Raw genomic sequence first — 25,422 nt, 5'->3', positions numbered from 1 at the left:
GAATGAAAATAAAGAAATAAATGAAAATAAAAATAAGATCAGTGCAAGGGAGACTTTCTCCAGTTGGAGCCCCATATGAATAGAGTTTGCGTGGAATGTCAAACAAGAAAATGAAACCACTTTCACTTTTCAACTTCATGTCACTTTCTGGTTCTGCTAAGCAGAGAAGTAGCTGATAAAACACATTAGGACAACTAGCCTCTTAGATTGTAAGCTCTTGTGAGCAGGGACCTCCCCCTATTGTCTTCTAACAACTACTACTACAACAGCTACTGTGTAGCTATTCTGCTGCAATGTCTGTACAGGTATTGGACCTATTATTTGGAATGCTCGGGACCTGGGGATTTCCGGATAAGGGGTCCTTCCATAATTTGGGTCTACCGTAAGTCTACTAAAAAATAATTTAAACATTAAAAAAACCCAATAGAATTGTTTCACCTCCAGTAAGGATTAATTATATCTTAGTTGGGATCAAGTACAAGGCACTGTTTTATTACTATTGCAGGAAAAGGAAATCCTTTTTAAAATTAAAAAAAAAAAAAAGATTTAATTTAAAATGAAGTTTATGATAAATTACCTTTCCATAATTTGGAGCTTTCTGGATAACGGATCCCATACTTGTATATGGAAACTATTATGTCCTGTATTTTTTGTATGCCTTATTCTGTAGCAATGGGAGAGGATGGCACCATATAACTAAAAATAACTAGCCATTCTTCTCAAGTTTCACCATAACTGACCCTCAGGTGGTAGAAATGCAGCGTAAGAAAAACCCCAAAAAAACAAACAAAACAAAAAACAGCACACATATAAATCCACTTTTTGTGATTTATTTTAACTTTTTTGCTTTTTTTTTTTAAACTTATAAACAGAATTATTTACACGGGGTTTAGCACATAAAACAAACTGCCACTGGAAATGAACCGTTTCATGATGATTTGTTTATCCCAACACCTCGGTATCTATGTGACACTTACAGATGGCCTTACAGTTGCTCAGTAATGTACATCAATAAAATGCCCACGGCCAGAAATGGCTTCAATTTAATTTCCCACTTGTATCTATCTTCCATGCCCCAGTCAGATATCTCATTCGTATAAACAGGAGATCCCTTCCCATCTGCAACCAGCTCCAGAAAGGCACCAGCTTAGAGCCTAAATGTAAGAGAAACACAAAATATACATTGGGACATGGTATTTATTATGCCTCCGCCTACCTGCACACAAACAGTCTAGCACAGCAAAACCCAGGCAAGGCATAAACTAGGAAGGTGCAAATTAATAAACAGTTTATTGGTATTTATGTTACTGCTTTAGTCCTGCGAGTGTTGCACCAACACTCATCTCTTACAGACCACGTCCTCCCATGAAAACCTCAATAAAACAGGGTCATTCAGTTTGGAGGCGCCTGCTATGAATCAATGTACAGCTGGAGTTATGAACTCATAGACCTCAGACTAATGTGCTCATTTCTTCTGTCTTCTTACAATGTCACTTCAGAGGGAAAATCCCCCGATTGTAAATGATAAATTCTGTCAAGATTTTTATGGTATACTTTTTATTTCTAAATTACACTGTTTACATAGCAAATGATTCACTCTGCCATTTAAAATGTTATTCTTTTTTTTTTAGCTGTAATATTGGTGTGTAGGTGCTATTCTGATACCTACTGGGAGCTGCTATCTTGCTCCCTTCCCATTGTTCTGCTGATTGGCTGCTGGGAGGGGGGTGCTATCACTCCAACTTGCAGCATAGCAGTAAAGTGTGGCTGAAGTTTATCAAAGCACAGGGCACAGGCTGTGGCACCCTGGGAAATGCAGAATATGGCTAGCCCCATGTAAAATCTCAAAATTAAATATTAAAAAAATCTGTTTGTGTTTCTGGAGAAGTTCTAATAACTGATGCCTTTTGAACAAAAACATGTTTTCCCATAACAGTATACCTTTATACAGTGTTTAGTGATGTCATCAGTTATAATCGCTGCTTATGGATGTAATTTATGTCACATAACTCACTGGTACTTGTGTATTATAATAAATAAAAGTACCCCCCTGTTCTAAAATACAGTATGAGGATATTTGAAGTCACCTCGGAGTTTCATGACCTGCACTCTGTATAGTTATGGAACACCTCACTGACTTAGTAATATCCTTATATTTTACAGCAGGGTATACTTTATTCCCTATAAGTTATTTAAAGCTTTTAACAGAGCTTAGTGTTTTTCTTTATAATAACTGGTTGTTCTAAACCAGAGATTATGATCACCATTGCTCTGTACATCCCAGTGTGTATTTTTTAGTTGCACTAGTAATGCTGAACACCGTGGTAAGACCGCTCAGCATTTTCAGGCTTAAAGGACATGTAAACCCCACACACAAAGATGTAATCAGTGAACAGCCTGTTTGAAATCTTAAAAAATACCTGCCACACTGACTGTCCTGAGGTTAATAGTAAGGCTGCAGCATCCCCTTAATCACTTATATTTCCTTCTCCTCCTGTAACCCACTCTCCCCCCCCCCCCTCAGGAATCTGCTTTGATTCCTGGCTTGCCAGACATGCTCAGTTGTTCTAAACTCAGATTACTAAACACACCCCCCAGTCTAGCTGCCAGTAAAGAGATGGCATTGCTGGTTCCCATAGAAACTCAGCTCTAGCTGTCTGCTTCAATTTTTTTCTCATGACTTTCTCTTCTGAGCTCAGCTTAAACAAAGCAGAACTTTTATCAGAGACAGTTGTGCCTGTGTGAGCCTGTATTCTTGATGAAATGTATGCTGAATAAGGGTCTGTGTGTGTAGGCTGTTTGCAGATTTAAATGTATTGGATTATGTATCAGAGGAAAAATGGCCACCTGGTGAAAGCCGTTATTTGCTGTAGGAAAATGTGATGGTGCTGGCAAGCGGAGGGCATATATGCAGTACAAATGATGCCATTTGGGTGGGGGAGACGTGCCCAGCTGATATACATTGTAGGCAAATGTAGGCTTTACATGTCCTTTAAAAAGTACATGTACCAGTGCAATCACAAGTTTTAAAGTGTTAAAGTGAATGGGAGGCAGCAGTGACAGTTCCAGGCACATCATCCCTTTCAGCTAGTAGGAGGTGTGCCCGAAACAGTGCCAGGTGCCTAAGGCAAATATTAATTTGTAGAAATGTCATCAGTACCAAATAATAATAATCAACTTACCTTCAATTTCTGTCCAGTTTACTGCAACCTCTGCAACAGGAATACTGAGGCACTGAGCAATGTACAACAGCTCCACATCAAACGCCCTGCACACACACAAAGTAAACAGTGATCTTATTACAGGCACACACACAAAGTACAGAATGATCTTATTAAATGCACTTGTACATATGAATACTCATGTTTGTGTGCAATGCTCATTTCTGTATGCTCTGGGCACTTTCCCACCCTGCACTGCCATCTCCAGTCAGTTTCCATAACTTGTGGCTATCTGGAACCCTCAGTATGTGCAGAGAAGCAACACAGGGAATGTACATGCACATTACAGGAAAAATGCAACTGAGAATGCATATACTCCTGGGCAGTCACAGGGAATCTGTGGGAAATGGCTGAAGATGGCAGCTTGGCAAAAGTTAAGTGTCAGTGGAGGAGTGTCAGCCTGGGGTAAAAAGTAAGTGGGGTAAAAAGTAAGTCGCTGTGAAGGTAGAAACAATAGGAATTCTATCTCCACCTGCCGATTCAGCCCTAAACGCAGATTTTGTTTGGGTGCCTTCAGTGGCACCAGATCAAAATCTTTTAACCCGGCCGATCGATGAGACGACCGATATCCACAGCCTTTGCCTTTTATGTGGTTTCATACGATATCATCGGTGCATGTATGGCCAGCTTTAGACAATTTACACTTGGTATATCTAGTATAAATAAATCTAAAGCAACTGGACTCAAGTAATCTTAACAAGTCCAGTTGCTTTAGATTTATTTATACTAGATATACCATGACCTGGATGAATTAAATCTTCATAGTCATTTTACACTTGGTCTTTTTTGAATTATTTAGCTTTCCCTTTAGCAGCTCTCCAGTTTGAAATCTCAGCAGCTATCTGGTAGCTAGGGCCCAATTTAACCTATCAACCAGTCTGTGGTTTAAATGAAAAGACAGTAATATGAATAGAGGAGGGCCTAAATAGAATGATAAGCAATAAAAGTAACAATAACAATAATTGTTACACAGAGTAATAGTTTTTTTTGGCTGCCGGGGGTCAGTGACCCACCATCTGAAAGCTGAAAAAAGTCAGAAGAGGAAAGCAAACAATTAAAAAAAATATATAAAAAATAAAGACCAACTGAAAACATGCTATGACTAAAAATTAACCTAAAACAGATTCCTTCAAAGGCTTTAAAGCAGTCAAAGTTTGTTGCATGTTACAGAGTCCCCTTTTCTGTAGGACTCCAGATTCCAAGATTTCCAAATAACAGAATCCATTAATGTAGGAACTGATATTTTTCCAGAACGTCATGAAATGCATAACAGTTAAGGGTAAATAAACTGTAGCAACAAATATGGCAAATGAAAAGGCCACTTTCAATTTATAATGAAGGACTCAATATATCACTTTCATAAATAACTCCTTGAATTACATTTGTTTGAGTGAGAGACTGGAATATATGATAAAACAGAAAGATAAAGGAAAACAGAGTAATAACAATAATAAAACTGTAAGCATAGAGAGCAGTTGCTAGAAAGTGGACATTCAATGACACACTGAAAGTTAACATAAAGGTGAACCTCCCTTTAAAGCAGGACACACTTTTCCTAGTCAGCATGTAATACTGAGCCCTGTTGCAGTTCTGCTACTGAATATGCAATTGTTGCTATAAGTGTTTGTAACATTACTGTTCTATACATTTTCCCATTGCCCCAAAGAAAAAGTAAGTGGTGCAAATGGAATACTAAGCCCTATCCTAGTAACACTGGAAGCTCGACGGCTGAAGACGCAGAAGTGGCAGCAGGCGCCAGTGCCATGTATGGGCAGCACGAAGCCCACTTGGGCCTCCCTAGGTTTGCATGGGAAAGAAGAAGCAGAGCAGAGACGGCAGTGCTTAGTTACAAATCCCAAATCAACTGCAGGAGACAGAGACAAGGCTAATATTTAGAAAATGCCCGCAGTGAACTAATCCTGGTAAACTGGAATGTTAACAGACGTGCAGTAAAGATAAAAATAAATCTTTATCATACAGAGCCAAGGATGATCCAGGCCCAGTACTAAATTAGCTGCTATTTACCCAACCAGGAGTTAGTGGGCTGAATCCTACCACTGCAGTGTTTGCAAGTACAGGTATGGGATCTGTTATCCGGAAACCAGTTACCCAGAAAGCTCAGAATTATGGGAAGGCTCCCATAAACCCCATTTTAATCACATAATTAAAAAAAAGTTAAAAAAAATGATTTCCTTTTTCTCTGTAATAATAAAACAGTACCTTGTACTTGATCCCAACTAAGATATAATTACCCCTTATTGGGGGCAGAACAGCCCTTTTGGGTTTATTTAATGGTTAAATGATTCCCTTTTCTCTGTAATAATAAAACAGTACCTTGTACTTGATCCCAACTAAGATTAATGATATCTTTTCTGGGGGCAAAACAATCCCATTGGGTTTATTTCATGTCTATCCAAATAACAAAAAAAACTCTTATCTGGAAACCCCAGGTCCCAAGCATTTTGGATAACAGGTACCATACCTGTACAGGTACAGGTCTATTATCCACAATGCTTAGGACCTGGGGATATCCTAGGGCCAACAATCAGATCAGCCTAATATGGCATGTGGGTGGCCAAATCAGGCCCAGATCTGCTCCAGCGGATCCAGCTGTGTATGTGTCCCAATGCTCTTTTTCTTTACAGAAAAGGAAGGAGCCACCTGGGGTTCTTTCTCACAACATAAGCTTTAGTAAGCTGCTGCCTATAGCTAAACAAGTATATCTGCAATTAGGTAAAAGCCAAGAACTCACCCAGTGACTGACCTCCCCACCCACCCCCAAATTTGGGACTTTATCTGACCAGAGGGTGGCAGCTATCAAATATATAATATATATATATATATATATATATATATATATATATTTATATATTTTTCAAGTCCTTAAATAATTACAGCTACAACTGCTGAAACTATACCAACAGTATATTTATATATATATATATATATATATAACGACTAATATGTCAATGGGTGAGAACTAACCAGCGGTCGACATGAAGAGCAGAGAAGGTGCGTGCTGCTGCTTCCCTCGTCAGCAGTTTGAATCCACATTGGGTGTCTTTTACACGTCGCACACAGAGGAACCACACTAGGAAGTGGAAGCCATACATGAGGAATGTCCTGAACACAGATCTCTGAGGAACAAGCATCAGTGAAAAAGACAATAAACAACAGTTTAAAAGAAACTTGGCTTTTTTCTCAGGTTTTAATACCTTCATATAAGGTTCGCTAACACACGCAGGCAGGGCTGTACAAACACATGAACTACTGGAGAACCGTGAATTACCATATATAATTTTTATATAGTGCTACCTACTTTACACAGCATTTAACGCAGTATTATACAACACAATGGGCATATAAATCACTTTCTGTTGCTTAAGGCACAAGTACATAAAGTTACTCGGCCAAGGCCACAAGCAGCTGAAGCCTTTGGCAGGAATCAATTCCAGTTTTCTCTTCTCCTTTAATGTCTATGGAGAATCCAAAATTGACTGTAATCCGAGAGTCTTTGACAGCCTAGCCTTAAACTGGAGGGGGCTCCTTTCTGGATTGAACTGAACATAGTTTTTCTATATTTGCAACGTAAAGACCCCACTAATAAAATATATGGGAGAGAATCATACAAGGCATGGCCTGGCATCACAGCACCCACCCATTAATTTAGCAAACACCTATCTGACCTCTGTATCAATCCCTTTGGGGGAATTTTAGGCTGAACTGTGATTCAGTAACAGGCTTCTGATGGTAGAGTGACAGACTGACACTCACAACCCCGAAATAATTGTTCAGATTTCTGAAGAAGGAACTGCCCAAAAATAAATACAAACGCAGATAGATACACACACAGATAAAGTACAGCAGTGGTCTTTATATACTTACATCGGTCATTTTATCATCTTAAAGATAAAAGTGGAACTAAATGTATTTACCTGTGCTATGGAGTCTTTCTCCAGGTGAGCTCTTGAACCACAGGATATGGCCATCTGATCCTTAAATAAATTATAAAATGTCAGCCTTGCGATATTTGCACAACTTTGTTAAAGCATTGTGGGTGGGGTATGGTGATGTTAGGGATCCCTGTTCATATGTGACACTTGGCTTTCACGTGGTGGGGATGAAATATCACAGGGTAAATTATACAATTTTTTTTTCAGATGTAGCATGAAATAACCTCAGCAATGCCAAAAATATTTAAGGTGGATCAGGTGACCTAATATAAAGGAATTTCTCATTCCTTTTTCATTATGTAGCTGAAAATTTCCTTTTATATCAGCGTGGGTTTAAGCTTTAGGTTTGAGCTTTAGGTTGGGTTCTCCATTTATCATGTATCCTTATCTATAAAAGCTGTTTAGGCGATTACATCATTAGGAAATGCCCAAAATTTAGTGTTTGGTTGGTGCAATCACAACAGAATTTGGGGAGACACTCCAATAGGAAAATTCAGATTTATCACAGAATGACTGATACACTTGCCTATTGGTGGCCAAACTATAATATACACTTGAAGATTTGGTGGTATATGGGGGCAAAAAGGGGACTCAAACTGCATGGACCCACAATTCCACATAGAGATGCAACCATACTAGTCCAGACAGAGCTGTTTCAGCAAAGAGATAACTGAGAGAGATGCCTGGGGTGCCACTATGTCAGAGATGAAAAAAAGACATCTTTGATTACTTGAAGAGCAAAGTTTTCGATTCTTGACCATAAATTTGGCTAGTGTAGAAATAAAATTGAAAAAAAAAACAAAAAAACCTGCACAGACTCACCCCTTTCTTGATGCCTCTTGTAACATAGTAAGTTGGGTTGAAAAAAGACATATGTCCATCACGTTCAACCATAATGCCTATATATAACCTGCCTAACTACTAGTTGATCCAGAGGAAGGCAAAAAACCCCATCTGAAGCCTCTCTAATTTGCCGCAGAGGGGAAAAAATTTCCTCCTGACTCCAAGATGGCAATCGGACCAGTCCCTGGATCAACTTGTACTAAGAGCTATCTCCCCTACCCCTGTATTCCCTCACTTGTACTGAGAGCTATCTCCCCTACCCCTGTATTCCCTCACTTGTACTGAGAGCTATCTCCCATACCCCTGTATTCCCTCACTTGTACTGAGAGCTATCCACCCTACCCCTGTATTCCCTCACTTGTACTGAGAGCTATCCACCCTACCCCTGTATTCCCTCACTTGTACTGAGAGCTATCCACCCTACCCCTGTATTCCCTCACTTGTACTGAGAGCTATCCACCCTACCCCTGTATTCCCTCACTTGTACTGAGAGCTATCTCCCATAACCCTGTATTCCCTCACCTGTACTGAGAGCTATCTCCCATAACTCTGTATTTCCTCACTTGCTAAGAATCCATCCATCCCCTTCTTAAAGCTATATAATGTATTAGTCAAGAGATGGGAGCCTGCCAATTCAGCACAGTGCTCCAATGCTGCATACACTGCAGCAACACAGTAGAGGGGAAAAAAGGCTGCACTGCTTCTCCAGTAAAAATAGTCCTTTGTTACCATGGGTGGCTACTACGATACAAAAAGCCTCACACATTTTAGGTGTAAACCCTTGATCATAGGCTAATGAATGACATATGTGCATTCCTTTGAAGCACTAGTAAACAGCACCATCTATAGACCAAAAAACAGAATAACTAAATACAAAATACGTTAATATTTTTACTGGAGAAGGAGAGCTGCCTTTTTTCCCCCCTTAACCGTGTTGCTTTAGTGTAGAAATAAGCCTTGCAAAACCTTGTCTAAAGGTGCCTATACACGCCAAGTGAGCGGATCTTCTCCCGATATCCCCACCTACGGGTGGGTGATATCGTGGAACTTGTAGGCTAATTCGATCGTTTGGCCCTGGAGCCAAACAATCGAATTATGATGGCAGCAATAGGGCAGTCGGTTTGGGGACCACATCAACGAGCCGATGCGGTCTCCGATCCGACTAAATCAAAGGGACCGATATCGGCAGCTACAATCGGCCCATGTATGGCCACCTTAAGTGTCAGAAGCAATGTGAGGGTGGGGTAGCAACAGGCCTAGCAGTTCCAAGGACTGGATTAATGTAATAAATAATGCCATTTAAAACAGAAAATAAATTTATTTCACACAGACAAGTACTGCACTTGGGCAGCCTGTTGACAAAACCATAATCCACAGAATACTACTCACCGGCCATGGTTTCAGTTTTTCAAGTCCAACTTCTACATTTTTAATATCTGCAAACTTAGTAGCTCCATCAGCGTCAGCCATTAAAATGAGCTTGCCTCGGGAAACCAGGACTCCCTGTGGAGGGACAATCTGTGTTAATTTCTACTGGTTACTTGTCAGACACCTGTTCTTTGTGAATTCAAGCCTTTGTAAAACAAGGTTACCCTTATGTCTAAAAGAGATTAAGTTTTAAACCTTAGACACCCAGTGTTTATATCTCCCTCTGCTGGATTATCTCTATCAACAAAGGAAAGGGCTTATGGTCTATACACTTGTGATGTAACTACAGAGGAAACAGACCCCACAGACACAGGGGGGCCTGGGTTGACTTCCTATAAATAGGGTGCCTGTAACTGGGATGGGGGTGTGCCCAGACTCCCTGTTAGCGATTAATATGCAGAAGCATGAACAATGGAAACATCAAGGCTTCTAGCAAGTATGTTCCTGGTCAAAGCATGCAATTTACTAAACATAATACCAAAAATAAAATAAAAAAAAAAAAAAAAGCTTTCTGTACCATTCTTACAGCTCCGCCTTTTCCACGATTTTTTTTCAGCGTTAAAACCCGTACTTTGTCACTGCCATATTTTTTACAGTACTTAAAAGCGACCTAAAAAAGGAAGAAGAGGATAAAACAGTTAATAAAAGATACAGCACTATTTATAGGTAGGAACACACATTTACCAACATAATACTGTGGCATAACCTAGTAGGAATTCTGGTTAGATTAGGAGTGATTTACTGTACAAATATTCAACCAGCTTATTCTATGTAGCCTTTTTGAAAAGATTTTGGTTTTGCAATGTAAAAACAACAAATGGAAGAAAAAAAAGTGAAGAGATTAATGAAGACAGTATGTGGACTGATAAATGCAGGCTCAGAATCTGCCCATATTTTCCTAGGGGCAGCAGGGTGGCTCCGTGAGTAGCATTTCTTGCAGCACTGGGGTTCAATCACAGTTAGGACACTATCTGCAAGGAGTTTATATGCTCTCCCTGTGTGTGCGTGCGTCTCCTCTCACACTCCAAAACATACAGACAGGTTAACTGGCTTCTGACTAAAACGGTCGATAGTGAATGTGATAGGAACCTTAGATTGTAAGATCCTCTGGGGCAGGGATTATGTGAATGAGGTATAATCTCTGTAAAGTGCTGAGTAAATGTGTCAGTGCTTTATAAATAACAGGAAACAAACTAGAAAAGTAAGTTTGAGAACAAACTTCATGTTGGGTTGAAAAACATGAAGTCACTGAATGGGCTCCGCCCACTTTCTCTAACCTTGGGACACAGTTATATAGTAAAAACCACTATGCAAAGTTTGGGGACTCTGGTTTTAATAGTGTCTGAATGGCAGCAATTTAAATTTCCCCACTGAAAGCCAAGGAGTGACACCTGATTGGCGGTTGGTGGCTCCACCCCCTTTTTCTAACCTGGAACTGCAGTTACCCAGTTACTAACTCTGCAAAGTTTCGTGACCCTAGGATTAATAGATAAGGAATGGCAGCAGTGAAAATTTAAACCAATAAAAGTCAATAAGTGAATTGTGATTGGTGGTTGTGACCCCGCCCCCCTTTTTTAACCTTGAGTCGAAGTCACCCAGTGACAAACAGTGGACACTCTGGAATAAATTGTGTGAGAATGACAGCATTTTAAATTTAAACCAATAAAATTCAATGGATGGAATCTGATTGGCTGTTAGTGGCCCAACCCACTTTTCCTATTTTTGAACTGCAGTCCCCCAGTGACCAACTTTGCAAATTTTGGGGACTCAGGCATAAAAATTGTGAGACTGACAGCATTGTACACTTCACCATTGAAATTAAATAGGTGAAATGTGATTGGCTGTTGGTGGCTCCGCCCACTTTTTTCTAACTTTGAACGGCAAATACCCAGTGACTAACTCTGGAAAGTTTAACAACCCTGGAATTAATATTTAAATAATGGCATCAGTTTAAATATAAACCAATGAAATCTAATGGGTGGAAATGGATTGGCTGTTGGTGGCTCCTCCCACTTGTTCTAACCCTGAATATGTAGTCAGCCAGTGACTGACTGTGCAAAGTTTGGGAACCCTGGCATCAAACCAATAAAAATCAATAGGTGAAATTTGATTGGCTGTTGGTGGCTCCGCCCACTTTTCAAAACAAAAACTGCTGTCCCCTAGTGACCAAGTGTAAAAAGTTTGGGGACCATGGGGTTATTACTGTGAGAATGGCAGCAGGTTGAATTTCCTTCAAATCAATAGATAAAATCTGATTGGCTGTTCACAGCTCCGCCCACTTTTGGGCATCCAGCAATCGTATTTTCATTCAGGCTGAACCGATGACTTTGTGATTCAAGTTTCGGGAGTGTCGCCTCAAAGCTGTAAGTGCGGCAGCAGTTTCAATTTCCCCATTAAAGTCAATGGGTGAAACTTGATTGGCTGTTGTTGGCCCTTCCCACTTTGGGGTCATCCAACAAATGTTGCTGTTTCATTCGGGGTGACCCCATTGTTATGTTATTCAAGTTTGGGGGTGTAGCTTCAAAGCTGTAAGTGTGGCAGCAGTTTGAAAATCTTCCCTGTCAAAGTCAATAAGAAAATTGGGGGGTTCGGAGCGGCGCCACAAAAAGACGGGGGGCGGGATCACTTAGAAAAGCACAAGCAACCTGCTCTGCTATAGGGTGAAGAAGTGTGGGGAGTTTGGGTGTTGTACCCCTAAATCTGTAGGAGGAGTAGCGTTTAGAAAACGGGGGGCGCTAAGAATAAGAAGAAGCGGAAGAATCAGCCAAAGGGAAAGAACAGTCTGTGGGGTTTTCAACCCAACATAATAACTATTAAAGCACTAATAATGTTTAACAAATTGATATTGGAAAGTTGCCTTGAATTATGTTTTCTTTTATGAGGCAAAAAAGGTTGACATGTCCTTTATGAAAATATATGAATGTAAATTTTTCAAAAAAAAGTATTATATGAACTCCAAAAATAGATAAATTAGGTCAATTTTGTTGCATGTTGAAATTTCATATTGCAAAACAACTGTCAGAGAAAAAAGAAACCATCTTGTTTTTTTCTCCATCTTGTTCATATTTAATATTAGAGGGGTTGTGAAATACATTGTGTAAGAATGTTTCTGTTTGCTGTTGTAAAAACATTTTGATGAGTCCGCAAACTTGTGAAAAGCATATTGGGTGTGACAGTCAACTTAGGCCTCTTTGTCTGTTCTTAGAGATAACAAAGCTAACTACTGATAAGACTGTTTCAGGACTATAAGACAAACATGCTTTGGGTTATTCAGTGTAGTATCAGCTCATAGACAATTCTCATTTAAGAATGTCTGGATACTGCCTTCGTATGTACGAATAAAATGTAGATACAATCAAACTGGCCTATCCAACAGTTTTTCCTTGACAGCTTTGGTGCCGAAGTAAACCCGGGAGTGGAGAAATTGGAGGACAGCCATACAGGAGGAGATGATTGGATACCGAGACCTTAGGCGCCAATAAAGGTGAGACCAAAGATTTGTCTCTGATAAGCTCTCGCTATCACTTTCATTCCCTCGCTTGGCTGTATCTACAAGAGTAACCCGCTCTACGAACCTTGGATAGGCCAGCCGTAAGTTGTTTGTTTGTCTCTTTGTTAGTCTGTGTGTAACCCTTGTGAGTTAGTGTGACAGATGTGCATAACCCGTTACATGTTGTGTTCATGTTTAGGTAACTGTGACTGTACTAATGTGTCAGTGAAAGTATTTTTTGTTTAATGATAAGAACTCTCTCTCTGCCCTTTATGGGATAATTGTTCTTTAATTAATCTCTCACTGTGTAACTATATTAATAAGGATTTATTGTAGAATGATACTAGTAAGGATTGCCTACCATCAGATATAGAGTGTAGTCATTGGTTATGGTTATACAAATGAAATTAGTTCTAACACTTCTTATGGGATTTGTTTGTATCTATCTGTTTTGGAAATTTTGGCGGGAACAAATGAAGGGTTAACCTGTATGTGAATTTTAGCCACCGAAACCCACTTTTGTGAAAATCTGTATATTGGGAATATATAGGATTTTTGTTTTGTGTAAAAGGGGGGAGCGTGATCGTCTCCAGCCCAGTTCCATATGGGAACATTTTACCCAAAACCGAGGGGTGGCCAGACCCCGACTTGTGATTTTTTTTCTGTTCCGGGAACAGAGAGAGAAAAGGAGCTCCTGAGTCATCACTGTCACCGGGAGGCAGTGATGAAAGATGGCCAGTGGGTAAGTGGCTAAATAGACAAATGGGCTAAATTAACAAGACAGACCGGTATGGCTATCCCATGTGATGGTGTACACTCAAATGGGATACCCTATACAAATTCAGTCAAAATTTATTGGAACAGATGGATGCTGAAATTCTATTAGAATTGGGACACACAGTAGGGATCAATGTAACTAAGATTAGGAAGACATGGAGTGAGGGAGAAGTAGAGGGTTATGACCAAATGAGAGAAATAAAGGGAGTAGTTCTGACAGTAGTAGTAGCTTTAAGAACCAGACTGAGGGCTAAGTGGGATAAACTTTAACACTCAGTTGGTGAAGGGAAATATAGACACCCATGGAAAGTGTATGTATATGTATGGGTATATATATATATTGCTAAACTGGTATGTTTGTCAGTGATTTTGTGGATAACAGTCATTATTGCTATCAAAGTAAGTATTGATTCACAAAATTAAAGATGTCAATGTCACTTTAAGTAATTGTTAGAAAAGGCTGTAGGCATATTCAAAGGGAAAGATAACATTACTGCAGGGAATGATAAGGCAGATAAAGCTGCTGACAAACAGGCTGCTTGTATGGTTCTAACAGGGACACCAACTAACAGCCACATACACCAACTGCCACATACACCAACTGACAGCCACATACACCAGTGACTTTAGTAATTTTTAAAATGATGCAAAAGTAAGGCTGGAGCACAAGTCCATATTAAATGGACCAGTAAATGTTATAAGAGATAAGATGATATTTGGAAACATGATTATGGTTGTTTGTGTGCAATTCCCGTTTATCTAATTTGTTAGTAAAACACTTTGCACCTCCCATCTCATGTTTCCAAAAGGGGGGAATTATATTTATGGTAAACAAATTATGGTTTGCTTTTGGATTTGTGAAAAAATCATATTTATAACACCTGGTTAAACCATTCTATCAGTTTCAAAGGTTACAGATAGATTGTATTCACCTATTTAAATGTTTTTATGTATTTGTATGCATAGATATGTTTTGGGGTGATTTGAGGCATGGGCAGTAACAAAAGCCACAGAATTAATAACAGGTAAAGCTAACCTGGGTACAAACTTTAACCCTTGCATTGTCATCTATGAGACACCCCTAAGGGTCCCCAACAGTTATTTCCTTTGTGTTGCTTTTTGGTAGACCACCAAATACTGGGTTGTTTATTCAAATATTGGTAGGAAGAATATGTTTCTCTTACTGACTATGTTAAGCAATGGTATAAGCAGCTAACTAACTTGTATGGAAAAGTGTTCTATTCTTTATCAGATTCAGAGACTGTATTTGGAACTCACTCTCTCCAATCAGGAGATTGGGGGGTGATAAAGAGATTTATGAGCCAAACTGAATACACATCTGACACTGTAAGAAGGTATTTCCCATACAAAGTCCTGCTGATAGTCAGAGCAGAGCGTTATCTCCAGTGACTGAGAGCCTGAGCAGAGTGTTATCTCCAGTGACAGAGTCTGAACCTGTCCCTACACTCAACCCCCCCAACGAGATCACATCAACAGAAAGACAACTAAGGAGACTGATTCAGTTCTTCCGGAATCAAGAGGATAAAAAATCATCTTTAAAGTAAGTCAGACGAGAGTGGTAATAATAATCCCACTAGTCTGTTAACCAACGGTCCCAGTTTGAGGTTTTGACACTAAGCGTGGGCCTACTCTGGGTGAAGAGGAACATCAAGAAAAAGAAAAGGACTTTTATAAAATAATGACTCTGTGTTTGTTATTCTGGGTAAAGGTCCTTATCATTGCTTTACACCAGTAAAGGGGGGTTGCCAAATTCTATATGGTTCTTACACCAGCAGGCTGCAAAGCAGTTACATACTACTGACTGCTGGAGATGTTCACATGTTCCAGTCACCCACAAGGGGATACCTTTAGTAGGGATACCTATCTCTATCAATGATCTTAATCTTACAGATTATAGCTATGAAGTTGCAATAGACACAAATTATAAGTATCAAAATGCAATTAGTGATTGGGGTACATATTTGGAAATAATAGGGTTACTAGATACACCCACCATATGTGTAGGATCCATGTTTGCTAATCATACAATCACTTAATGTACTTACCTAAGATTCATGTAGGAAACACAGATTGTGAAAATGCTATTCTGAATTTCTACATGTATTATATGGGAAAAAAATGTGATAAGATGCAGGGTAATTGTAATGATTATGTTGGTGTGGGAAAAATGTATACTTCTTATGTCTCCAGGTGTTCCTGCCCTGACCGAGGAGAAGATGAAGATAAGAGTTTAAGTCTAAGGTGACAGATAATATGAGATGGTTTCAGATATTGGCCAGGGTATCACGGTACAATCATTTCTAGGGTACTTAGATAAGAACTATATTATATTTGTGAGCTTACTCATGGCTCCCTATGGGAGCGTAGGGAAATTGCACAATTGGAAGAGTTGTACCTGTTATCAGACAATACCTGAACATCTCATACATAGACAATCAAGGTATCCATTCCAGGGTAATAAATAAAAAAAGGAATTATTTTCCACCTCAGATAAAGGATGGATGTGGTTCCTTGCCTGGATAGGAATAGAATTAGTCAATAGATTAATTAAGTATACTAGTATAAGGGATGGTATAATAAATGAAACTATAAGTTCCATCAAAATAATAAATGAGAAATAAGTCAGGAAGATGGCATTATAGAATAGAAATGGTCCTAGATTACCTACTAATAGATGAGGGTGGGGTTTATACAATCACAGGTAAGGAGAGTTGTACCTGGATTGGGGACTCACATGACCCAGTTGAGCCCTACAGAACCCTTTCTCATTTATGGGAATCATAAGGATTTGGTTATCAAATGTTTAAAAGTTTTTATGGTACTAAATGTGTGGGATTGCAATGGGCCTTGTGTTATATATTATAGCAAGGTTGTGTTGTTGCAAATACAGTATTTCATCCAGAGGTTACATGGAGGGGCAGCTGAAGGGAGGGTGCTCACCCATTTAGCTCCTGGATCAAATATACAACAGCCCCTTCTGATCAGCAACCTTCTGTGTTTGGCCGACCTTATCCATAGCAGGATCCCATTCCTGTATGAGCAAGGTAATGAAGAACTTGCTGATTTAGATGGGAACCCTGATAGGCAACTCTGTACTGCCACTTAACCTTTTATAGGTGAGCGGAATAGAGTTCTGGGTAAGAAGAATATATATATGTTCAAGATTTTGAACAACAGGGAGGAATGTCAGAGAAAAAAGAAACCATCTTGTTTTTTTCTCCATCTTGTTCATATCATTTAATATTAGAGGGGTTGTGAAATACATTGTGTAAGAATGTTTCTGTTTGCTGTTGTAAAAACATTTTGATGAGTCCGCAAACTTGTGAAAAGCATATTGGGTGTGACAGTCAACTTAGGCCTCTTTGTCTGTTCTTAGAGATAACAAAGCTAACTACTGATAAGACTGTTTCAGGACTATAAGACAAACATGCTTTGGGTTATTCAGTGTAGTATCAGCTCATAGACAATTCTCATTTAAGAATGTCTGGATACTGCCTTCGTATGTACGAATAAAATGTAGATACAATCAAACTGGCCTATCCAACAGTTTTTCCTTGACACAACCCATATGATAAAAAGGGCCCTATCCAACAGTTTTTCCTTGACACAACCCATATGATAAAAAGGGCCCATTCACTTCAATGTATCTTTTTGGGGGAAAACAAGTTTTGCAAAACATTCGCTCGAGCCAGTATAGTCCTCCACGACCATGGAGATTATTCATACTGGCTCCCATTCACTCAAGCCAGTATAGTCCTCCACGACCATGGAGATTATTCATACTGGCTTATCACTCACTCACACATTCACACACTAAGGGAAGGGGGATCCTATCTGTATGTTTTTGGAGTGTGGGAGGAAACCGGAGAACCCGGAGGAAACCCACGCAGCCACGGGGAGAACATACACTTAAACTCCTTACAGACGGTGCCCTGGCCAGGACTGAACTCATGACCAGTGCTTCTGTAAGGCAGCAGTGCTACTCACTGCGCCACCGTGCTGCCCAGTTAACTGACTGCCCATATAGTAATCTTGTCTTTTCCAGCTCATGATGTCATCAGTGCAGCTTTCAGATAGGGCTACTTGTTCTATGGAGCAACACTGGGGCTGACAGTATCCCCAAAATGCAGCCTTTTCTCCTAGTATCATATTCCCCCTTCCTTTAACTGTATAATGTCAAATATACAATTGGTTTACAATGTGTTTTACTGTTTTAATGAGGGCTGGGCAAGTCCTTTCCCTCTCCCACAAGAAACAGTCATAACTGTAAGTGACAAACAGAACTGTGCAGTAGCAGCAGCCCAAGTGTGTGTTTATTGGCGCTGCCCCAAACTGGAAGGTTATACTGTGCCCCAATATCAGCAGTTGTCTCATTCCCAGCACTTTTATTTCCACGCAGCTTCTACTGTGTAACAGTCTCCATTAAAGCACTAGCTGTTGGATACTATGGTACGGCCCTCCTCCTGCCAGCAACAACTCCCTTCAACCTTATATTATACATTGGGGGGGAAAAAACATGACGATTCCTGTCCCAATGCGTCTTGCCCTTTGCAAGATGCCCCCTAAGACCTGATAGTGCCAGACATGATGGGTCTCATCAAAGGCTATTATAATGTGAAAGTTATTTGATAAAATATCCCTGGGTGGTCAGACTGATGTTAGAGGGGTTTCAGCCTTTTCCAGATCTCTATAATAACTAAAAACACTGAGACTGTTTGCCAGTGATATGAAGGTGGAGGGAACAATGAAATCTCTTTAATTGTCACCTTGTGCCGAGTTAAGATGGGCAACATATGTTCTGTTCACATGAGCAGGTGTAAAGGGGCTGCATCTGGGCAAACTGATGGGCTGTAGTTACGATTAAACTAAATAAGAGGAGTTTGTTCTGTTTCCCTCATTTTTTTTTTTGATTTGTCCACAACCAGCAGATGTGTTTCCTGCGACAAGCAAATATTTCATTCTGCTCTTATCTGCACTCTTGCACTTTTTTTGACAACTTTTCTACCCCCTACAGATCTGGCAAATTACTTTTCTTCTTGAAGTCATTGGCCCATCTAGTCATTGGCTGGTCAATGTATGTTAAATACTTATTATACCCTGGACATCTGTGTACAATATAAAATAAATGGAAGGATGCCACATATGTAAAAAAATCACTGTTTGCCCTGTAGCAATAACCCATAGCAACCACTAAGATGTTTGCTTTTAAATAGGTGACCAGCAAATTCTAAATGCTGATTGGTTGCTATGGGTGATTGCTCCTGGGCAAACTTAGTCACTTTTTTTTACATAGCCCCAGTGTTCTGTCTATTAATGCTCTAAATCAAAATCATCCTCAGCTTCTAATCCATGCTGCGTGGTGCATTTGCCCTGAAGCATTACCTTGCAAACACTACTAATCTTTGTGGCATAGCAAGTTCTTAGTTGATTTATTGTAGAGGATTTAATAAGAAAGTCAGGGACTCTAGTGCAACACTGTAGTAGGTAGAACGGTAGTTTTTAAGGGAATCTGGCATGGGAAAACACACAGATTTCAATGCAGGATTCTGCAGGAGAAGCTCTATTAACTGATGCTTTTTTGAAACACATATTAAGCATGTTTAACTGGCCAGTGGGTTAGTGTGTAACCAGATAAACACTTCTGTGGACTTTGCCAGTTGTTATTCATAAAGCATGGCCATCAAACTGGGGAGAGAAAGAGACATATTAGGATCCATATTTTCTTTTCTGAAGCCAGAACTTAGAAGCAGATTCAAAAAGCAATGCAGCCTAGTTCTTCTCTTTGTAATGGCTGCTACATTGCTATTTGATACAAGTCTCTCTAGTTAGAAAGTATTTGTGCCCCTTACCCTGACCCTTTGTCTCCACTGTACTTTGAGGACAATGTTTCTGGCTGTTGGGTTTGACATCTAGAAACAGACATTACTTTTCATGGATTGTTACTAATGCACTTTAAAACACATTGTAGTGGGCACCCAGCAAGCTACAGTACAGGAGTATACATCTCTATTCAATAAATGCAATTAGAGACTAAGCTCCTGGGGCATCATTCATGGGCGTGGCCTAATGTCTGTCTGTGCAAAGATATAACATAAATATGTCTTGTAGATTGTAAGATCTTTTGGGAAGGGCTCTCTTCACCTCTTGTAATGGTTATTGATTGCTTTATATGTTACTCTGTATGTCCAATGTATGAAACCCACTTATTGCACAGCGCTGCGGAATATGTTGGCGCTTTATAAATGCCAGTTTGGGGACCCTAGTTTTAATAGTGTCTGAATGGCAGCAACTTAAATTTCCCCACTGAAAATCAACAAGTGACATCTGATTGGCGGTTGGTGGCTCCACCCCCTTTTTCTAACCTGGAACTGCAGTTACCCAGTGACTAACTCTGCAAAGTTTCGTGACCCCAGGATTAATAGTTAAAGAACGGCAGCAGTTAAAATTTAAACCAATAAAAATCAATAGGTGAATTGTGATTGGTGGTTGGTGGTTCCGCCCACTTTTTCTAACCTTGGGTCGAAGTCACCCAGTGACAAACAGTGAGTACCCTGGCATAAATAGTGTGAGAATGACAGCATTTTAAATTTAAACCTATAAAATTCAATGGATAAAATCTGATTGGCTGTTAGTGGCCCAACCCACTTTTCCTGTTTTTGAACTGCAGTCCCCCAGTGACCAACTTTGCAAATTTTGGGGGCATAATAATTGTGAGACTGACAGCATTTTACACTTCACTCAACTGCTCAAGTACGCAGTTTGGTGCAGAAATCCACTCCTGGGCTGGTGCATAGGGATGGATTCTCAGCCTGCTTTTAACTGCAAGCACTAGCCATAGACCGTTAATTGGCCTATTATAGAAAAAGCACTGATACACAGGGTTACTGTCTCTGCCTAAAGATTTTTACCTTGCACTAAAGCGTGACTGGTTTCTGTACATATCCCACCTTCTCCTCGCAAAGTCCTGGGGTATATGGCAGTCATGTTACAAGACAGCAGCATGGAGGCCCACACAATGGGTGTGGCAACTGATAAAGCTGTAGGCAATGGAGGCCAGCGTACACAACTAATAGTAGCTTACACAGAGATTAACATGTGAGAACACATACTCTAGTGCTAATTCAGACCCACCCACCTCTCTGTGCATACAGTTTATTTCGAAGTGTGCAGGAGAGATACATTTTGCACATAAAGCCAAAAAGAAAGAAAAGGCTTGGGCACCTCTTGCTAAATTACATTTGTAGGTAATTTTGTGAATAGCAGGAAAACAACTACTGCAGGAATCAGTGGTTTAAAAACAACATATTTGCAAATGTTAATGCACAGTTACATTTTTATCTTATCTTTCAAACATAGGAACAAAGAAAATAGCCATTGCTGCTTGTGCAAATGTTTGGGCACCCTTTCACTTACCTTTTATTATTATAATTACTTCATTAGGCCTTAATAACCATTAGGAAATGTAACCTGTTGGCATCTACACTAAATAAAACCTGATGCCCCACAGATTGTTATTTGCTACATTTCACTTACAAAATTAACTAAATATGTCATTTGGCAAGGGGCATCCAAACTTTTGCTCTCAGCTGCAGTCAGCTTTTTAAAATGCATGATAAATTAAGGCAATTCCACACTTCATTTTACCTCTGTGGTTTTATCTCTACTGCCATCGTCTACGACTATAACTTCATAGTTGAATGAAGGCTGCTTTTTCTGTGTGGAATAAACATCTGAATAAATCAATAAGGCAACATACCAGTCAAGAAAAATAACATTTACTGCCTATTATCATCAGACAGGGCACAGATCTTTATAAGGATGTAAAGTGACCTTGTATAATAAGAGAAAATGTAAGAGTAAGCTATTTGTAAATATAACTGGCCCTTTTTATTCGCTGCACTTCTAGTTCTGGTTATTGAAATGTAGAAGACAACCTAGTAAAGGGTTTTTTCACGTTTAATTTGACTTTAATTTTGACATTTAGGTAGACTTTGTCTACTTTAAATCACTGTTAATAAATGTGATAAATGGATGGTTAGAATACAAATGGACATACCCAGGATTAGCTGAATGCCATTAGACTGAATGATTGGATGAAGGTTCCTCACACATACATATTCACTTGATAATAATGATTTCTAATTACAGTGCCCAGAGGCCACACCCATCCGCTGCCCCTCACTCAGGATTGCGAGCATGCACATCCATTTATCTCATATATGGAGCACTGGAGACAGGAAGCACTGACGTTTTCTGAATGTCCTCTGTGACACAGGTGCAGCTGGGCAGCATGCCACCCCTAAATTTGTGCTGCCCCAGGCCCGGGCCTTACATATATGGCAGGAATTCAAAGCAGCCCTCTAGTGTTCACTTCTTTCATTTTTCCCACTCCAACATTTCCTTGCCACATTGTTCACAGACAGCTATATTACTGCTTAGCCAGTGCCACTCCCAGACAAATGAGAACCCGGAAAAATAAACACTACAATAAGGTATAATCCTAATGCTCACAATGTCTGCCAAGAGGAATGTTCTCATAAAGACTTACTAGAGCTTGAAGTCACTACTTCTGGAAGCCAGTGCATGTGTTTGAACATAATAAAACACTTTCTGCTGGTTTAGCACCAAAAATAAAGGCCCCTTCTCCCAGCCTTCCTGATTATTGGCTTAAATTATTATTATCATCATGTTTGCCAGTAGCAGCTCAGCAATCCTGGGCACCAGCTCTCTTTATGGTTACAATTCACTACTGCTGTTAATCATGAGCAGCCGCTCTACCAGACGGTAACACTAACCCTGAACAGTAGGGGCTGATACTGCCATAGAGGAGAAATAAATCAAGCTGGAATTGTTTCAAGGTGACAGATACTACATTTTATTTTTGCCAGTTACCAAAAATAATTTGCAAAAAAACTTGCCTACCTGTCTTTGTTCCAGAAATTCCATTGCTTCATCCATCATGACGGGCACTGAAAGCAACAATAGATCACAAGTTAAAAAGGTGCAACAGCAGCAAAAAGAAAACAAAATACTGTATATCAGATGCAATATTAAAGGTATAGTTCACTTTTAATTATGCCATTGAGATATATTTGCTTTCTGGCATTGAGCAAATTAAGTGCAAGAAGCTGCTTATACTGTCAGTCTAATACTGTAAGTTACTGGGAGGAAAGCACTATATAATGATGCATCCTGTTTATTGTGATACCTGAGGTGATGGAGGCAAGTAAGATCCTCAGAAACCTGTTTAGCAAGGGTGACTTTTCATTGTAAGGAGATTAGACGCTCTCTAATGAACACTCTTGCAGTAGGAAAGTCTCTTGTTTCTATGTATTTGTTACTATGCAGCAAAACAAGCAGTCAGATTGAGATAATTATTTTGTTAAATGCCCTGCAGGGTCACGCTATTGGCAAGAGTTACAAGCTTACTACCCCGGTTGCCAATATCCGGAATATGCCCATTAGTGGCCATGAATAGTTGGGTTATAAGGAGCATTCCTGCAGCACAGCCGACTGCTAAATATTGTGCACGCTCTCTCCAGAGTAGAAGAACTAAATAGTTTTCTGAGCTAAGGTTAAGGTTATGAGTTGGCTTACATCGTTCTTCTTCGTTGTATGAAGGGACAACCACTGACAGGTCTTTTGTGGGTGGATCATGGATGGAGGGGAAAGGCTCCTTCTTGCCTTTGCTGTCAGTGAAATACTTTTCTTCCTCCGAACGGTGGAGATTTGGCATTTTCTTAGCTGTTACATGTGCTACAATAAGCAGCTGCAAAGAGAATATAATAAGTACAAAATAAGGTATTAGAGATTAAAGGGTAAGTAACACTTCCCAGAAGTCAGAGCAGGTGTTTGAGTACAGTGCCACCGAATACCTAGTGCTGTGTGTTCTCCCAAAGAAAATAAAGGTTTCTTCCCTAAAACTTAGCCCTGCAACCATCATGGACACCCTGGAGCTAATGTGTTTAAAGTGATACTGACATGAAAAAACTACTTTTTAAAATATGAATCTACATTAAAAGTTCCATATATATCATGTTAATCATTTTTCACTGATAGGGCTGCTTTTGTAAGTAACTGTTACTTGAAGTCCCTAAACCTGACTGTTTTGCCAACCTGACTGTCCCTTCTCAGCCTGTCAGTTATAGCTTCTAATGCTCCTGCTGCACAAATATGGCCGCCCCCTCATAGAGGGACATGGGGGATCAGATAGGGAATGTACAAGCATTGGAAAATACTTTTATGGCAACATTATAAATAGCATGCAAAGACAGAGTTATGATAGGTTTCATTTCTGGTGTCAGTATCTCTTTTAAGAGAGTTTGAAAATTTAGCATCTAGCAGGTTGCTAGGGTCCAAATTACCCTAGCAACCAGGCAGTGGTTCAAATGAAAGACTAGAATATTAAAGGGACAGTAACACCAAAAAATTCAAGTGTATAAAAGAAATTCCAATATAATGCACTGCTGCCCTGCACTGGTACAACTGGTGTGTGCCTCAGAAACACTACTATGGTTTATATAAAGAATGCAGCTGTGTAGCCATGGGGGCAGCCATTCAAAGGAGAAAAGGCACAGGCACATAGCAGATAACAGATAAAACACTATTGTATTCTACAGAACTTATCTGTTATCTGCTATGTAACCTGTGCCTTTTCTCCTTTTTTCCAGCTTGAATGGCTGCCCCCGTGGCTACACAGCAGCTTATTTATATAAACTATAGTAGTGTTACTGTAGCAAACACACAACTTTTACCAGTGCAGGGCAACAGTGCATTATATTTTTATTACTTTAAAACTCTTTTCTGGTGTTAACAGGCAAACACCTGAATAGCAAAATGACAATAACAAAACATTGTAGCCTCACAGAGTAATAGTTTTTTGCTGCTGACGGTCAGTGATCCCCATTTGCAAGCTTAAAAGTGTCAAAAGAAGAAGGTGAATTATCCAAAAACTATAAATAATGAAGACCAACTGAAAAGTTGCTAACATGGGCTATTCTTTAACATACTAAAAAGTAACTTGAACCCCTTTAAAATACAACCTCCAGTCTCCTCCTAACAGCCTTTGACTACCAGCTCATCAACAGTGAAGGGCCACAGGTTGTATAGCCATATTTATACAGAAATATCTAACAACTGTTGCACAATGTCACCCCTCAGAAGGGCCTGAGTGTAGGGTTCATGTTGATCTATGGGCCAGTTTGCATAAAGCTGAAAACAGACGGGGGGGCTGGGACTTTTAGGGGGGAAAGTAGAGCTGAAGCAGATGAAGGAGCAGCCCCATTTCCCAGGCACATAGAAGTGCAGGAAGCAGAAGGCACTTACAAGAGTTAATAGAAGAGCTGCCAGGCCAGCCAGGAGCAGCAGGATCTCACACAGACAGCAATGCATGGCGGCGGCAGCAGCATCCCTGGCACAGCGCTCTGGGGAGAAGAGTCGTAGCCCAAAGCCACGGCTGAGCCCTTTCCGGTCTGCGGTAAGTCCACTGACTGCATCTGCCGGAACCTATGGCACTGCTACACCTATGCGGAAGTGTTTCTATGTTACTAGACAGGAACTTATTGCGAGCGAGAGAAGCGAAGGGAAGCTCCGCAGCTGAGCCGCCTCCGCACAGCGCCATCGCCTGGTGAATAGACTGTACTGCGCGAACAGTAGCTTTTTCCTAAGAAATTGTAGTTTGACGCCCTTC

The 25,422-nt window shown here is 40.0% G+C and overlaps 1 protein-coding gene across 1 annotated transcript; it reads right to left on the bottom strand.

Moving 5' to 3' along the window:
• Window positions 1-814: 814 nt before the first annotated feature.
• On the bottom strand, window positions 815-25,249 carry alg5 (ALG5, dolichyl-phosphate beta-glucosyltransferase). The gene is made up of 10 exons (NM_001006779.1): window positions 25,059-25,249; window positions 23,331-23,502; window positions 22,656-22,702; window positions 21,378-21,446; window positions 9,963-10,055; window positions 9,407-9,520; window positions 7,157-7,216; window positions 6,207-6,358; window positions 3,183-3,268; window positions 815-1,154 (listed from the first exon to the last, which is right to left on the bottom strand). Exons 1-10 carry the CDS (start codon window positions 25,122-25,124, stop codon window positions 1,039-1,041), a joined length of 975 nt encoding a protein of 324 aa, NP_001006780.1. The 5' UTR covers window positions 25,125-25,249; the 3' UTR covers window positions 815-1,038.
• Between the last annotated feature and the right edge of the window lie 173 nt (window positions 25,250-25,422).

Source organism: Xenopus tropicalis, chromosome 2 (assembly GCF_000004195.4).
Source record: "Xenopus tropicalis strain Nigerian chromosome 2, UCB_Xtro_10.0, whole genome shotgun sequence".
Lineage (NCBI taxonomy): Eukaryota > Metazoa > Chordata > Amphibia > Anura > Pipidae > Xenopus > Xenopus tropicalis.
This window is presented reverse-complemented; position numbering and strand designations above follow the sequence as displayed.

Bases quoted from the DNA above. Each gene is read 5' to 3' on its own strand.
- alg5 (NM_001006779.1), bottom strand. From the start codon at position 25,124: ATGCATTGCTGTCTGTGTGAGATCCTGCTGCTCCTGGCTGGCCTGGCA. The intron at 10,056-21,377 runs GTAAAATGAAGT...TTCCTTTTTTAG, and splicing joins GTAGAGATAAAACCACAGAG to GTCGCTTTTAAGTACTGTAA. The intron at 9,521-9,962 runs GTACAGAAAGCT...GTCCCTCCACAG, and splicing joins AAGGCGGAGCTGTAAGAATG to GGAGTCCTGGTTTCCCGAGG.